Genomic DNA, 16,988 nt, shown 5'->3' with positions numbered 1-16,988 from the left:
ATCTGGTGTGCTAAATATTTATAACACAGTTGTTTGCTTCCTGTGCAGTCAGTAAACTCCCCATTCAAAGATCTCAGCTCTGCTCATTCTGGAGTTCTGATTGAAGCCCTAAAGGTGCTGCACTACTCCTGTGTGCAAACCAGAGCCTCCTGCTATTTCATTAGGACCAGGAAGCACCATCCCAAGTAGCTCAGCTTTCTCCAGCACCATCACAATCTGTGTGTCCATACCTCTAGGACCTCTCCTTTCCTCCTCCTTTCTTACTGGAGAACAAAATTTGCACTTTCTCTTTGCTTGGGTCTTTGCAGAAGGGCAGGTGCTGGTTTTGCTCAGGAGTTGTTGGCTTGGAAATGGTGGGACTTTAACTGCTTACAGCTGGGGAAGGGCAGTATTCCTCTTACAAAATGCCTGACTACCAAGCCAGCAAACCAGGTGGACTTCTGAAGCCTTGAAATGGGGTGAAATTTTTAGAAGCTGCTCCTGGCCCACCACAGGCAGAAGCAGGGAGTGGCTGCCTTTCCCAATACATACAGAAAGACAGATATTTTAAACAAAATCTTAAGTTCTGCCAAAGTTAATTCAGCTGCTAGGAAAGATCTTGTCATACAGTACAGAAATAACCTTTTCCCTTCTCTTTCCCTTTTGTAAACCAACTCTGACACCTGCTTTGGGATTTACCTTTTCAGTGTAACTTGGTTTTATTTGTTTTGGTGTAGAAGCCCAGGAGCATTACCCACTCAGAAGTCAGTTATTGCTGCCTATTATAACAGAGAACTGAGCTGAAATGCCTGGTGACATCAGGATTAAATGATTCAACCCTTAGACAGCCCAGCCAGGCATCTCTCTGGGATTTTCAGATTACCATATTTTGCTACCTTTGCCTTCTACTCCTCCTCCTTCCTGACAGAAGGACAGCCCCCTAAATCATGTGGTTGGACACCAATGATTAAACACTGCTAAACACTGATATTTCCCACAGATTTGGGACAACCACATCAAGACACAACTCAAAGCCAAGAGAAGAACCAAAATGAACCTTCTTCCCTACTTCTCTACGGAAACCTGGGCCCTTTTCCTCATCTTCCTAGCCCTCCTTGCAGTGTGAGTAACCTCTTTATTGATTCTTCACTCATGCCACTTCCCTCCTCTTTTCTTCCTTTTCACACAACCAAAGGGCAAACAGGGAGGTGTGATTTTCTGTCTTCCAGCCTCTAACAAGGCTCTGGGAAGCAGCAGAGGAATTTAAGACTGGATGGATGGATGCCCTTGCTCCAAGGTTTGGAATCTTCTCCTGCCCTCTTTCTGCTCTTGCTGCTGAGCATCAAAGCAATAATGGCATAATAATGGTGCCAGGCATTCAGTACCAGCAGGGTGCTGGATTCAGCAAGGATCCTGATGCATGAGGTTATTTTCCACAGAAATAGAGCCTAAGGAAGGCTGTGCCTTCTTGGCTGAGGTTGCTCTGTGGAGAGGACCAGGCAGGAGATCTCCCCACTGTGGGAGCTGCAAAGGTGGAGAGTGCCAGAGAGGCACCAGAAAAAGAGCATTTGAGGGATGAGTTTTTACTCTTTCTGACTCTTCCTGTGGTGCCCAGGTAAGGTGCTCCATGCACGGGGGCACCTGGGAGGAGAATTTGCAGGAAGGATGATTTGAAGGAAGGATGATTTGCAGGAAGGATGATTTGCCACCTGCCTGCAGGGACAGCATCCCCTGCCTGTCTCCACAGCCCCCTCTTGCTGGGGGAAGAAATGAAGCCCAAGGCAAGGTCATTGCTCTGCTCCTGGCTTTTCAGACCAGCTCCATCAGGCAGGAGTGTACCCTGCTGCTTCAGAGGGGCCGTGCTAGGGAGAAAATGCTTTTGCCCACTTTGCAGATGCTGTTCAGCACCGCGGTGCAGGAGAACTGGCTGCAAACCCCCTTCTGCTGGGACATGCAGCAGCTCAGCTGGCAGCCCCTGCCAACAAGGCTGGGCTGACAAACCTTGTAGTATTGACAAGCCCTTAGGCAGAGCCAGCATGTTGCTGGCCATAAACCTTAATGATTTATGTGGTGCACACGAGCACAATCCATTTGTCTGCCCTGGCAATGCTCCAACCACAGCAGTTCACTAAGCTCTGAAACTTTTACCCTTTTTTTCATTTTTTTTTTTTTTTTTTGGTTGTTTGGTGGTTTTTTTATTTTTGTTTGGTTTTGTGTTTTTTCTTTTAACCCTTTCCTGTGATTTGGATTGCTCAAAAGCCTGTCTGGGGCTGACTTAAAACAAAACAAACCACAAACAAATCCAAACCCCACCTTCATTCAGCTGATATTTCAATAAACCTGTGGCCACCCAAGGGTGCTGCTTACTCCCAACTGCTGTGGCCACTGGCAAAAGGGATGAAGCTCAGATCTTTGTGCCCTGATACCTGCATTAAAATTGAAATTTCACTGCTCATTAGCACAGAGATGTTGTTCAGATGCTTCTTGTTCAACTGGGGCAATGCTGCTCCAGTTCACACATGAAGGAATATCAGGCATTTCTGGTTCACTTCCATGGTGAGAAAGTAATTATTATTCTCTGGCTTTACACTGAATGCTCCTTCTCAGCCTGCAGAAAATCATGTCACATTTTAGCAGTAAGAGCATTAGACTGCATTTTTCTGGCTGTATTTCAAATGGATTAAGCCCAGCCTATGTTTCTATAGCATTTCTGGGATTTGTAACCAGCCCAGCCTGGCATTTCCTGGCCCTCCTGCAGCCCTGCCTGCCCATAAACAGAACAAATGAGAACCCAGAATCATTTTACACCTTGTACTGAATTAAACTTTGACAGAAAGTGTTAAACATTGACAAACTGAACTCTGTTGAACATTTCTCCACCTGCATTTCCCTGGTTTTTGCCTGCTCTGTTTGGACCATAAAACGAGGGAAGCTTCTGTGCTTTGGCAGAACCTGTGCTGGAGAGACTGAGCTCATTTGGGGTTCCCCAGGTTTTGAAAAGTATTATTAATGACAAGGAACATCCCTTAAGCTGCAGCTTAGGCTCTGGCTTTCCAGGAGAGCATCTCCAAGATGCTGGTTGAGAGGCTGCTGTTGTTTGACCCAAAGAGGATCCCTGATAACATCCCCTGATAACTTTTGCAGTTTTGCATCCCTTCTGGAATGAACCACTTCACTTGGGAAGCTGCAGCCACTAACTAAAAGCAAATATTTTGAGGAGCTCTTTCAACACAGCCAAAGACAAGCTTCAAAGGGCTGCAGCTCAGGTCCTTGTTGAGAAAGAGAGAGCCCTCAAGGTAGAAGTAATAACTTTACAGCTGCCAGAAAGGGTGCTTTGGAGAAAAGAAATCTGCAAAGCTGTCAATAAAATCAAAAGAGAAAACCATAAAGACAAGACCTCCCAATGCACCATTGAGCTAACGCCAGGCTGAGGGAAGGGAGAACAATAAATGAAATTAAAGTGCAGCTTGACAAAACCCTGGTTGGGACATCACTTCTGGCAATACTTTGATTTCTTTTCAGTTAAAAAAAACCTAAAAAATGCAAGCTTGGTTTTCCTTCTTCCGGCTCCCTTTTCTGCCTCTCCTTTGGTTGGCAGGGAGCTTCTCTTTTGACTTCTGCTTAGGCTTTCAGGTCCTGTACCCATCGAAGGACCTGTGCCTTTAGGAGGCAGCTGTTCTGACATCAAAACCATCTCTCTGAAGCTCTGTGTGGCAGCAGCAAGCCTGGCCACGTTTATTAAGCAGCTTTTATTGGGCAATTTTCTTTTGGGCCACTTTTTTCCAGTTCCCAGACCAACCCCCTCAACTACTTCCAGCCAAGGACATGTTGCTGGACTCTCCAGGTTTACGAGAGCTGAGAGCCCATTGCCAAGGTGATGCAGGACTTGTCTTTTCTGTCCCACAGATATGGAATCTGGCCATATGGTGTGTTCAAGAAATTAGATATTCCTGGGCCAAGACCTTTGCCTTTCTTTGGGACATGCCTGGAATATCGCAAAGTAAGTGCCTGAAGCCTTCCTGGCTCCAGAACTCTGCTGCTTTTGCTCATACAGCTGCAGCTAAACAGATACATGGTGATGATAAGTTATCTGCAAATGTCAAGCTTGGCTCCAATGCACAGGTTGTGCAAAAGCCAGCATGGGAAAAAGGCTCAGGAACACAGACCCCAGGGCCCTGCATTTACAGCATCTCCAAACGAGCACTCGCGGGTGGCTGATTCCCAGATGCCCTTTGCCAGGGTCCTGGCATAAAAAGCTCAGTCCCAAGCATGATCTATGTTTATGCTCTCCTTCATCATGGTTTTGGAGATGAGGAGAGGTCAGAAAGCAGCTCTGAACATGGGGTCACAGATAGCCCTCCTCACCCACCATCTCCAACACCGATCTCTTAACTGCATCCTCTCTGAGATACTTTTAAAATTGCTTTCCACAGGGTTTCTTGGATTTTGATGAAGAATGTTTCAGGAAATATGGGAAAATCTGGGGGTGAGTATGAAACATTGATCTCATCCTTAAGGTAAAATCAGCATCCAGACAAAGGGGAGAAAAAAAATTCCTTAGGAGTGTTCCTTTTTCTCCACCTTATCTCCCTGACAGTCCCAGTGCTGGCAGGAGGCTGGTGCTGGTTTACATCAAAGCCTGGGGACTGCAGGGCTGTGCCACCCTCCTGCTATGTGCAAACTGCTTTGACCTGTACTATGAAAGCTGTTTTAAAGCTGATAACAAAAAGGTCCTCACCCCTTCCTAACAAAATCAGCAGCAAAACTACTATTTATTTAAGAGGCAACCTGGAACCAGGGTGTCAGGTTCCTCTGGTTTACAAACAGCAGAGGAATGTGAGGGACTCCCAGTGCTGAGAGAAGAAGCAGATCCAAGGGCTGGTGACTTCCTCATGCCACTGGTCCTCAGCAGCTCTGGTGGGAGCTAGGGCAGCTCTGGCTGCTCTGCTCTGTCCATCTCCTCTGGCTTTTAGCACTGATGTTAGAACTTGGGCTACAAAACTTGCATATTACCTGTCCTGTGTCCATTGGTCCCTATAGCAACTTTAAAAAATGAAGTCTGGGAAAGAAATCTTTACATAAGAGGGGGAAGTGCTTAAATCCCCTTAATCTACATCTGTTCTAGGAAAGCATTCAGAGCTGGCAGCTTAAAAAGACAAAAACAAGGACTGAGTTTCATCTCCAAGGATATTTCAGTGCTGTCAGCCCAAGTCTCCAGGCACCCAACTCAAGAGCCTGAAAGGGGTCGAACAAGTTTCCTTCTAATACTGTAATGTGTTTAAGAGCCTGGAAAAATACAGACAGTCAGGGGAGAAAGTGAACACACTTGCTTCATTTAGTATCTGCTCCTTTGAGCAACTGAGCCCTGCTCATTTCCCAGAGAATTTGGAAGGTGTTTAGCCCCCTTCATCGTTTATAAAACAAGATGGGAAAAGGCCTGGGAGTCCTTTTCCAATCTCTAATTTCTACTTCTCTGCACCGAGGCATCTGTGGAGCAGCAAGGCTGGTGATGGAGGAGCACTTGTTTAACATATTTTGTTTCATGGGCATCAACCAAGCCTTGCACTTCACCTAACTGGGGTTGTCACCTGTCTCCTCTTCTCCCCCCCCCAGGATTTATGATGGCAGACAACCTGTGCTGGCTGTCATGGACCCCCAGATCATTAAATCTGTGCTGGTTAAAGAGTGTTACTCCATCTTTACCAACCGGAGGGTAAGAGCAGAAGCATCACGATGTCCAACAGAGCCCAGAAAACAAAAGTAGAGGAGAGAAACACGTCAGGGCAGGGCACAAACCTGCCAAGGATGCAGGAGGGTTCCCAGAGGGGAGAAGTGACTGCACTATGGGGATTCCTGTCAATGGCCACTGTATGTCACTGTTCCCCTGCCTTACAGCCTGGAGACAGCATACCCAGGCTGGCAGAGGAAGCTGTTTGCCTGCTTAGCAGACAAATTCTGCACTCACACCTATAAACACACATCTATGTGTGTATTTGGAAGAATTTGAGTCTGTGAGCATGCAGGAATGTGGAAGGGTGCAGCAAGCACATGTGCCACCGGGCTCTGGGTGACAGAGTAAAGTGTTGGTTGCACATGTACATACAGGTACTCTGGGCTTGTTGGGTTTACTTGGTTTGGAAACAGCATCTCAGAGCTGGAAAGGAGTTTATTTATGTATGTGCATGTTGAGAGAGGCTGTTTGTAAGGCCTCTACATTACTACTGTTGCCAATAGTAATGCCCCTGAAATAACCTGGGCAGGGCTACGTGCTACATTCCAAGCCTGGCAAGGAAGCTGCAATCTTTTTTTTTGGGTTAACACCTTGTCTTTTTTCCCTCCAGCACACGGATCTAGCAGGGGAGCTGAACAATGCTATCTCATTAGCTGAAGATGAGAATTGGAAAAGGCTTCGGACAGTGCTCTCTCCAACCTTCACCAGTGGGAAGCTAAAGGAGGTAAAAACACAGGAAGGCAGGGAAAAACTAAATCAGGAATTCAGCAGGCAGTGATTCCAGACTGAGGTTGTCAGGGGGGTCTGACTTCTTTAGTCAGAACCTGGCAGCTAAGCTGACCTGTTTAATTCACGCCTACTTTAAAGCAAAAAAAAAAATTAGCAGAAAGAGCTTATTTGTAAATATTCATGAAACTCCCTGTAATCTTCATGAGCCTGTCTTGAAGGAGTAAAAATGTACTATATAAAAATCACCATCTCTGGTTTGTGTTACAGATGTTCCCCATAATGAAGCACTATGGGGAAATTTTGATGAAAAACATTCAAAAGCGAATGGAAAAGGACAACTCCATAGCTGTGAAGGAGTAAGTAGGCACCCAAGCCTGTTAGTAAGGGCTGCAGTTCATTCCTTACTGGCAACATAGATCACTCGTTGGGCAAACCAGACCTCTGAGATTTGTGGGCTCTGAAACTTGTGCATTTCACACCCAGTGTCAAAGCAGAGATGCAGAAAGGACAGCTGGCACACCAGTAGTCACACAATGTCAAAGCTCTCCCCTACAAAAAAAAAAACCATAAAAAGAAGATTTGGACAGTGTGTGCTATTGTAGGTCCCTGTGCTGGGTTGGATAAGACCATTTTCATGGCATGTTTGAAGCAGGGGGTGTTACCACCCTCTCCAAGAAACTAAAATGCTCAAGAGCCTCATGCTGTCCTTGCACTGACCTGCTGATGTAGCTACATGCTGGTTTAAAAACCTCAGAAAAGCTTTCCTGTTTCAAACTCCATGCAGGATTGAAACCAAAGCTCTTTAAAAATCTCTCTCTTTCACTAGAAGTGCTTTTCAGTTACCATATGTAGCCAATTTCCTTTTCAAAATCAGGGCAGGAGGTCTTATGAGAATTTATGTTTGAATGTCACACAGGCATTAGGAAAAGATACATTTGCTTGGTCCAAATATTTAACTACAGCCCATCTTTTCCCTCTTTTCTCAGCGTCTTTGGAAGTTACAGCATGGATGTTGTCACCAGCACTTCCTTTGGTGTAAACATCGACTCCATGAACAACCCCAAAAGCCCTTTTGTCAGAGAGATGAAGAAGCTGGTCAAGTTTGACATTTTTGACCCACTCTTCATCTTGGCATGTGAGTAATTTTAGTGCTGAAGAGTTCATCCAGGTAGGACTGAAGTGGGACTTCAGCAGGCACAGAAACTCGTGCCTTCTATACATGAACCAATCTACTTAGATAATTTGTTTAGATAGCTTTAGATAATTGTTGAGGTAATTTCACTAGCTAGGATGGAAGCCCTAATGGCTCTTGTCTCAATGGTTCCTCATTGTTAGCTTCATGCTAAAACTCTGGGGAGGAGTTGGGTAAAAACTTCCTCCACCTTTGGTATCCACAGAGCAAGAAATATCTGAACTTCCAAGCCAGTATCCAAATAAAAGTTATTGTAGGGCTGGAAAGCAAGTAACTTGAGGAGAGTGGTGCTATCTGAAATGCATTTTCTGGAAGAGAGAGCTGAGTAGGGACTGTAATAAGATGCAACTTCTTAGCAGTGGTGGTGATGGACCTTAAATCATTTACAGCCTGAAATCAAGAGACCTTGCTAAAACACAGGGAAAGCTGTGATCTATACATAGAGGAGGTTCTGGTGCTGTAGATTTTATGAATCTATACATAAGTTCAAGATCAAGGCTCCGTGATGAAGGAAATGCTCTGAAGGGGACTTGGAAATGTTTGTGTGAGCACAGCAGTGAATAGCTCACCCTGAAAAAAACAAAAATAAAAAAAATTCAATTTGCAGTATTTCTCTTCTGAGCCACTTTCCTGTTGTGTCTACAATGCTCAGAAGTAACCCAGCCTTAGAAAGCAGTGCACCGGAAAAAGAAAGTGGCATGTACTTTAGTAAACTCTGAAAGCAAACACTACACCCAGCTCAGTTTTACCCATTTGAGAGGGTCTTGGGAGAGGGTTGCATCAAGACACAGTATCCCAAGGGAAGGAGAAGGAAGAAAAAGGGCAAAGCCCAGGCTTTCCCTAGGCAATGAAATAAAGAAATAATTTCTCAGTAGCATCCATAGCTATCTTAGGTGAGGTGGGGTTGGTTTACAGTGTGTGATTTTATTCTCAATTTGTTTTGCAGTTGTATTTCCCTTCACTGTTCCTCTTTTGGCCAAGCTCAATTTCAGCTTCTTCCCAAGTGATGCTGTAGATTTCTTCATGAGATCCCTCTCCAAAATTAAGCAGGATCGTGAAAAAGAGAATCACAAGGTAAGAGAGTTTGAATTTGCAAGCGATTGCGGCAGAAAATACGCTGAAGTGAAATAAAACTATGGTGATGATAAAGTAAAATAATTATGAGGATGTTATAAAAGGTGAGGCCAAAGTACAATGACTCAACAAAACCTTGAATCCATTTAAGTGTAAACACTTGATTTTAGTGCTGTCAGGAAAAGACCCACCCAACAGTCCTGGACATCGTGGTGATCTGAAGCTAAATCCAGATAAAGGCTCAGGAAAATTGATTTAAACTTGGGGCCTCAGAACTTGCAGTAAGGGAACAATATAAGAAACTCCCTGAAGAAGATCAGTCAGGGGATGAGAGCTAAAAAGCAGCAATTCTCCCTTTCAGGGATGCACCTTCCCCTCTCATTTTCCTAAACCTGAAGCTCAGACACTGCTCTCCCACCCCATGGCTTCATGAAAAGGACAGTTGGGTTTTCAGAATAAAATAGAAGCATTTTGTTTTACAACAAGGAAATAATTTGCATTTTGGGGGCACTTTCAGCTTTTTTACTGTGCTAAGGCTCCAAAATTTGCTTATCTGTGCCCTCCCTGAGGGACCTGTCACCAAAGATGTCTCCTGTTTTACTTCTCAGGGCAGAGTAGATTTTCTGCAGCTGATGATCGAATCCCAGAACTCAGCCAGTCAAGAGAGCAATGAGGGAAATCACTCATCCAAAGGTAACAACATCCACACATTCATCATGGGAATAGCACAACATGAGGAGCTGTTTCTCAGAGAAAGGCTCACTGGGTCACCACCATCTCCACTGACCAGCTCCAGGCAGAAAACTCTGTCCCTTGTTCCTAAGAGGAATCTCCCAAGTCCCTTGACTGGGAGCTGGACTGTTGTGCCAGTCATTTATACTCAGGAAATCACTTGGCTCCTCTGCCACATGACTTTTTACAGACAGATCAAGTAGCTATAAATGTGTTAGCAGAAAACAAGCACAACAAACCCTCCTCCACCTCACCTTTTCCTTGGCGAGGCCATCAGCCAAGGTGTGTTTTGCTCATCTCCCCACCTCCTCTCTCCTCACAGCCCTGACTGACTCAGAGATCCTGTCCCAAGCATTCATCTTCATTTTTGCTGGCTACGAGCCCACCAGCAACACCCTTGGCTACGTGGCCTATGAACTGGCCATGCACCCAGATGTGCAGCAAAAGGCACTGGAGGAAATTGACTCTGTTTTACCCAACAAGGTATGGGAATGCTGAGAGGCACTGCAGACCTTCTGGCCCTGCTCTCCTCCTCATTCAGCCAAGACAATGAGAAATCTTTCTCTCCTAAACACCCTCCTCCTGAGGTCTTCCAGCAGCTCTAAGAGACATGCAGTGAGACAACTCAGCCCCTTAGCAATTTGATGTTGGCAGCTGAAACCTTCCAGGCCACCTCCCTGCACAACCCCCTTTGCCCTACTCTGCACCCAAGCACAAGTTGCTGTGGGTTTCCAGGTATTTCCATCCCTCAGGGATGGAAAATGAAAACCACTGTGCAATTTCTACCTTGCATTTTGTTCTTCAACACATCTGAGACACAGCAGGGGCCGAAAGGGTTGGGCATGCCCTGGTTTCAGCAGTGATTTTTGGAAAATCCAACATACCTGGTCACCTTTCTCCTCTTGTCCTACAGGCTCCTCTCACCTACGAAGCAATTATGCAGCTGGAATATCTGGACATGGTACTGAGTGAAACCCTTCGGCTTTATCCCATCGGAGGTCGGATTGAGAGAACCTGCAAGAGAGATGTAGAAATCAATGGAGTGACCATTCCCAAAGGAATTATTGTTATGATCCCACCCTACACCCTGCACCGCAACCCCGAGTACTGGCCAAACCCAGAAGAGTTCAGACCAGAAAGGTACCAAGAGGGAAGAAATATCATGCTGCTTTTAACTCATGCACTCATTAAGTATTAATCTCTGATTAGCTTCCTAATGCTCTTCCTATCTTTCTACAAACAATAGCAAGAAAAAAATTGCAGAACATGTAATTTGAAGAAGAAAATGAGTTTTGCACTTAAAACAAGGTTTCAAACAACATAATCTTAGTGGGGGACTAACACTGGTACCCCACACCACCTCGTTGAGTTTTTAGGCTTGCTGCCAGGTAGGTAGTTTTTGAGGGCTGGCAACTGCTGGCCCTCTCTGCACCATCTTTAGTGCTGAAGCTGTTTCCTTCACACAAAATATACCAGAGATGATCCTTCCAGAGTTGCCTTCCCTCTTGCTTTTCAAGGAAGTGATAACTTTTCCTTCGTTGGGTATCTGGCACCTGCCTGTCGTTCCCATCAGGGCTGCAGCTTTTGGCTGCTCCTGACAAAGACTTCCCCTGGTTCCTCTCACTAAACACAACAGATGGGAACTATCAGGCATTTTGGGAAATTGTGTAGTTGTTTACATTGCTCTCAACTCCTGCTAGTCTGAATGGACAGAATTAAACTCAAAATCCTGTCTGCACAAGGGCTCTGACACAGCCCTTGGCCACTGGAGATACACAGATACTGTAGGGAAAAAACCAAGCAAGATGCTGTAGGGTACCAGCAAGAGATGTCTGGCTAAGTAACACAGATGTGTAGGGTTTTTTTTTGTTGTTGTTGTTGTTTTTTAATGTGTTAATTTATTTTTCACACCCATGTCATTATCCAGGTTCAGTAAGGAAAACAAGGAATCCATAGATCCCTACACATATCTGCCCTTCGGAGCTGGTCCCAGGAACTGCATCGGGATGCGGTTTGCTCTCCTGACTCTGAAAGTTGCCATTGCCATTTTATTGCAACATTTCACCTTCCAGACCTGCAAGGAAACCCCGGTGAGGAGCGTGTTACACAAAGAGCCTGCTGGCTGCTTTCTCACTGTGGGTGCTTGGCACTTTCAGGCACTCCAGATCCAGTGATGCCCAAACCGCACCCACGGTTCTTTTCTTGAAAATCTTTTTATTTCACGTGTTCACCTCTGAGTGTGCTTTTCCTCTTGCTGTTGCAGATCCCTCTCAAGCTGAGTTCAAAGGGACTCTTAACACCAGAGAAACCAATTATTCTGAAGCTGGTCCCCCGGACCAACACAGCACCCGCAGAGGCATAAAACCCCACCTGGGCTGCGACGATTCTCTGGTGTCTGATAAGTGCTGTGCCACCGAAGGGATCACACATCAGGGGATATCTCTCCTGCACATGGAGACACAGAAGAGCAGCTCTAATTCTGGAAGCAATTACTACATATTTACTAATAAACATAGCTGTCAGAAATGCAGTGTGGATCACTGGGCAGTGACAACGTACAGTCCCCTTAATTCTGATTGTGGAAAACAAGAAATAAATCCAAATGAGAAGCTGATCATCCCCTTCTGAGGGGACCTCTCCATCTGGAGCGAGGGAATTACTGTCACATCCAAGAGAAACAAGGTGTGATGGAAATTCAAATTGCCAAACCTCGCTGGGCAGGGATGGCTGACGTTCTTCTTGGTGTATTGATGCTTGAAATTTCCTGTGTTATAATTGAGCTGACTGGTGTGAGACTATATCCTAGTTACCAAACCTCTCTTGTGCCACGTGTTAATTAAACTAAAGTGTGTACAAATACTGTCATTAAAAATGTTTGAGAGCTGTTCTGTGTTGTGTATAGCAGCTGATCACTTCCTATTTAAAAAACCCCATTCAGCCTCAACCCTTGAAATTATCCATGTACATCGCTTTCCACTTAATTTAATGAAGCTGATCCTTCATTTAATGTGATCAAACCCTCCCATTTGTGCCTTATTTTACAAACACTGTAATTCCCACCTCTTAGTTTGATTAAGGGGTTGCCTTCAGTTCAGCACTGGCCAAGCCTCTTCTGCCCTGGAACAAGAGGGAATGGAGGGTGGAGAGCAGCAGGAGCAGCTTGCAGGAGGTGGTGACAACATTGCAGAAGGACCAATGCTCCTGGAGAAATTGTCTGGACACAGCTTATAGAGGAGCCTTTCCTCTACCCAGAGCCAGGGACAGGGTTTTCACATTGCCTGTACTGGGATGTCAGCCTGCTGGGAGCTGCTTTGCTCTTGAACACCTCTAAAACTTGTGTTCTATGGACTGGTCCTGATGCTTTCCCCAAGGAACTTCGGCCACCCCTGACCACATAAATAGAAAAAAATCAAAAAGCAGGTGGGAGGTTCTCCTGAACTTGAATGTCACCCACCTGTTAACCCCAGTGTATTGAGCTGGATCAGGAAAGATGCTAGAAAAATGGGGAAGGCTTTCAAAAGAGCTGCAAATCAGAATAAGTTAACCCTTACTTTTCTCCTGGTATCCAAGGAAATACTCTCCAAGTCATGGTCTATAATTTTCTCCCATGGTTATGTCCTCTCCTCTTTAGCCAAGCAGATGAAACTGCAACATGATCCAAGTGCTCCAATCCAACACAGTACAAATTTATTCAAGAATTCACATCCATTCTTTAATAAGGATGGCAACTAAGGGCTTTGGGAGTGGCCTCCTAATGATGTGGTGGATTCCTGACCACTCGAAATCCCTGAATCAAAGCTGTCCATTTTTCAGGAAGATAACAGTGACATTCACCAGCCTCTAATTCAAGTGGTAGCAGCTTGTGCTCTCCCAAAAGGCAGATAAAACAATTATAGTGCTCCCTTCTGATTCATCATCTGTGAAAAATCGTTTGGGTTTTGCTATGTACACAGAAAGGCATCATTAGAAGTGCTGCCAATAAGGCACTTCCTCAGCTTAAACTCTTGCTCATCTCTAGTAGGGGGTTTAAAAACCTTCAGTGGAAGAGTTTGGGCTGTCCTGTCACTGCAATCCTGCAGGAGCCAGGTTTGATGGGGAGAGGGCAAGGTCCCTGCACAGGCAGACTAAAAAAAATGCATTTTTCCCCATAGAAAAGTAGTGCTGGGAAAACCTTAACTCCCAGATCAAGGGAAGGGAAAGAGAGGTGAAACCAGCAAGTGGCTTCCAGACCAAGCAATAGCTTTGACATAAAAAAAAAAATCAATTTAGTATCTCATGAGCAAAATCAAGTGCCTCTGCATGGTGCTCAGAACCAGAAAGGGTTAATCCTGCCATAGGGTTAATCCATCCAAGCCAGGCAGGCCCTGCCCAGCACATGGAATCTCCGGGAATGAAGTCATTAGTGTAACTGTACAGATCATTCTTCTGAATGTGAAAAATGTGACTAATTCTCCAGCTTCAGCCAATTATGACCTGCCAGGGCTATCATAACAGCCCATAAATAATACGTAACAAAATCATGGTAATGAGTCTTCCAGAAGAAAATTAGATCCTCTGTGTCTTAACTCCATAAAATTACTTTGCTCAGAAGGGCTGTCTCCATCATTCCCAGCACTTTCCACTTTTTCCCTGGCCATCCCTTAGAAATGGATGTGGCTTGGCCAGGAGTCTGCTGGTCCCACTCCTTGTGCATTCATCAGATTTGTTTTCACTGGTTTGGCTGTTTCCTCCTTAAACCAGACCTATTACTCTTTAGCTTGAATTCTGAATATTTTTGCTTATAAGACATCACCATTTTATCTAGGCTTTGCTGATTCCTTTAGCTGTTTCTGCACATCCTCAGCAAGCCTGGGAAATCACATTGTCCCAAATAGCTGGGTCTTTGTCAGTGGAAACAGCTTCCAGACACAGCACAAGGTAGAAATTCATTTTGAGGACATTTCTGTTTCATTTCCTCCCCTAAATCCCTCCAAACCTTAAACAATAATACTAAAAAACTTTCAAAAAATCATAATTTTGAAGTATATGTTTTAATGACATAAATGTCATTAAATAATGACACCTATGGCAACCATGTCCCATCAGAGAAGTTATTGTCAGGTCATTGTGCAAGCACAAGAGACTCACACCCTGCCAAACACCAGGAAGCACTCAGGGAGACTTCTCTAAGCAGGCAGAAATATGTTCCCCTTAATACAGAAAGCCTTGCTGGGACCTTTCCAAAAGAGATATATACCCCATGATATGAGAGCTGTTATTGTTTCCCTCCTGATGAAAGACAAAGATGGTTTTAAGTGGGGAGATTTGTTTTCTGTTTCTGAGTTAACCAGAGCAGAGTAACCACTGCTGTTACAGTAACTTCCCCAAATGCTGTGACACCTCCAGTTGATTGCAATGATCAAATGGATTTTATGAAAAACAGGTTTCCTGCTTACAGCAGGGGAATATTTCCTGTGCTTTGCCAAGTCAGTTATTAGGTGTTTCAATACCAGGCTGAGCCCTGACAGGTAGAAGAATGGCCTGACTATTACCAAACTAAGTGTCCCTAAAGCACTGAAGCCTTTTGCAATTCCACCTTGCATTTAAAGTGAAAAATGAAACATTTCCAAGCATATTTCACCTGAAAAGAAGAATAGGCAGTGTTACTCTGATTACCTTACCATCTACTAAGGGATGGTTTCTCTCCTGATACTCTGGGACCAGAAGTCTACAAGGCAGAAGGCACACAAATGAAAAAGACCCCTGCAGTACTTGTTTGGTTTTCACAGTCCCACCTTCCTCTCTCCATCACTCTGTTAGAAGTAAGCAGCCAATGTGGAGAGGTACCAGGGTATAAGAGATACCTTAAAAAGGTGGAAAACTTGTGAGTTAATGCACTGACATCACCTTTATCTGCTGCAATGGGGAGGATCAGGCACATCCCATCCCTCACCATACAGAAGGGAAATTTGAAACCCCTTACTGTTGCACAAATGTTGCCAGGGTATTTTATTTCCTGCATCATTAAAGGTTAAAGAGACTCATTCTCCAGAGGATTCATTTTTTCAACCCTTAATATCAATTAAAGGTAATTTCAGCTCTATCCTAATGATTAACATAAAATATGGAAAAAGCTCTAACTGGGCATTTCTGCTCATTACTTCAATTCCCTTGTATTGCTCCAGCTCTTTATAGGTAGTGATGCAGCTTTATATCACCCATGACACAGTTCATTTTCCCCTCAGAGCTTTATTTTTTGTTACCAAACACCTGAAGATGGTGCAGAGATGCACAAAATACCTTTGATGCTATGGATCCATTTTTTGATCATCAACCAGTGCATAGTTGATGATCAGCAATGTTCTCTATGGGCTCTCCTACACGGCCTAAATAAAAAAATTATTTTGTTACATGACCTATAGCTTCCATATTATACATATACATATATATATATGATGTATAAACATGCCCTGGTATATTTGTGCAGTCAGAAGTTTGCAAATGGAGTGGGGAGGACATGATGCTGTTCAAGGGAAAATGAAAAGCCTGCCACTTAGCAACTGAAGCCAGTCCAGTCCAGCTGGATGCATTTACCCATCTTTGCTTGGCAAAATATTAGTTCCAGCAACACTTCATGGAGTGCCCAGAAAAATAAGTTACCATCCATCCCCTGGACTATGTCAGTGCAGCCCAGCTGAGAAGGTGCAGGTGCCACACTGCAGCTCCCCCATCCTGGGGCTCTCCAGCTGGGTTTGTTCTGGAATTGTAGGGAATGGGGTTGGAAAACACTTGTGGAAAACAGAGCACGCAGCTGAGCCACCAGCACATTGAGCAGGGGCTTGCACTAACTTGCCCTGAGCTTGTCTAACCTTTTCAGAACTTGTCTCCTTGTATCCCAATTTTAGGGTGTTTATTGCTAACAAACACTAATCTGGGATCGATCTGGATCCAAAGGGCACAGCAAAAGCCAGAGGGAAGGTGAGGAGTGATACAGATGCTCCTAAGGTCAGCTCCTGCCACTCAGCCTGCTCTCTGGTGGTAACCACACATCAATCAGCCCACCAGTAGCCTTGGCAACCTCCATGGTAGCCAGCAGATGTCTGATGCACCCAATAATTCCAAAGACTCCAGCAGCAGGAGTGGGGTCCATGGATTTGCAGATTCCCCTTCCCAAGAGGTGAAACCTGGTGCCCACTCTGCCTGTTGTACCCATCTCCTCTCACACATAGCACCAGAACTCCCCAGTAAACTTTGGGCATGTTTCAGACTGAATCCACCTCATCTTTCCAAGCCTGGAGGTGACTTTCTGCTTTCCCCTCCTGATTTTTCACGTTTTAAATGACTGGGATTCGTTTAGCTGGGAGTAAGTGAGACAGCTCTCTTCAGGTGGAAGAGCTACCTAATAAACTTTTAATGGAAGATATTATTCCTGTTCTTTACATTACATTAAAAGCCAGTCAGGAAATGAAAGCCCAGGAGGATTAGGCATGCTGGAAACATTCAGCAAGATAATCTTTTCTTCAGGGAGTTCACAGTCTAAATGTTGCCCTAAGAAACAGAATGTGCTGCAAA

At 44.7% G+C, this 16,988-nt stretch overlaps 1 protein-coding gene across 1 annotated transcript; it reads left to right on the top strand.

Annotated features, from left to right (window-relative positions):
- Positions 1-747: 747 nt before the first annotated feature.
- On the top strand, positions 748-12,324 carry LOC139803877 (cytochrome P450 3A9-like). The gene is made up of 13 exons (XM_071760486.1): positions 748-1,101; positions 3,886-3,979; positions 4,413-4,465; positions 5,593-5,692; positions 6,321-6,434; positions 6,707-6,795; positions 7,426-7,574; positions 8,578-8,705; positions 9,314-9,398; positions 9,760-9,920; positions 10,351-10,577; positions 11,365-11,527; positions 11,701-12,324. Exons 1-13 carry the CDS (start codon positions 1,031-1,033, stop codon positions 11,797-11,799), a joined length of 1,533 nt encoding a protein of 510 aa, XP_071616587.1. The 5' UTR covers positions 748-1,030; the 3' UTR covers positions 11,800-12,324.
- The last annotated feature ends 4,664 nt before the right edge of the window (positions 12,325-16,988 follow it).

Source organism: Heliangelus exortis, chromosome 17, assembly GCF_036169615.1.
Source record: "Heliangelus exortis chromosome 17, bHelExo1.hap1, whole genome shotgun sequence".
Lineage (NCBI taxonomy): Eukaryota > Metazoa > Chordata > Aves > Apodiformes > Trochilidae > Heliangelus > Heliangelus exortis.
This window is presented reverse-complemented; position numbering and strand designations above follow the sequence as displayed.

Excerpts from the sequence above, each read along its gene's own strand:
- LOC139803877 (XM_071760486.1), top strand. The coding sequence starts at position 1,031 with ATGAACCTTCTTCCCTACTTCTCTACGGAAACCTGGGCCCTTTTCCTC. Across the intron at positions 3,980-4,412 it reads CATGCCTGGAATATCGCAAA|GGTTTCTTGGATTTTGATGA; the intron begins GTAAGTGCCTGA and ends TGCTTTCCACAG. Across the intron at positions 8,706-9,313 it reads GTGAAAAAGAGAATCACAAG|GGCAGAGTAGATTTTCTGCA; the intron begins GTAAGAGAGTTT and ends TTTACTTCTCAG.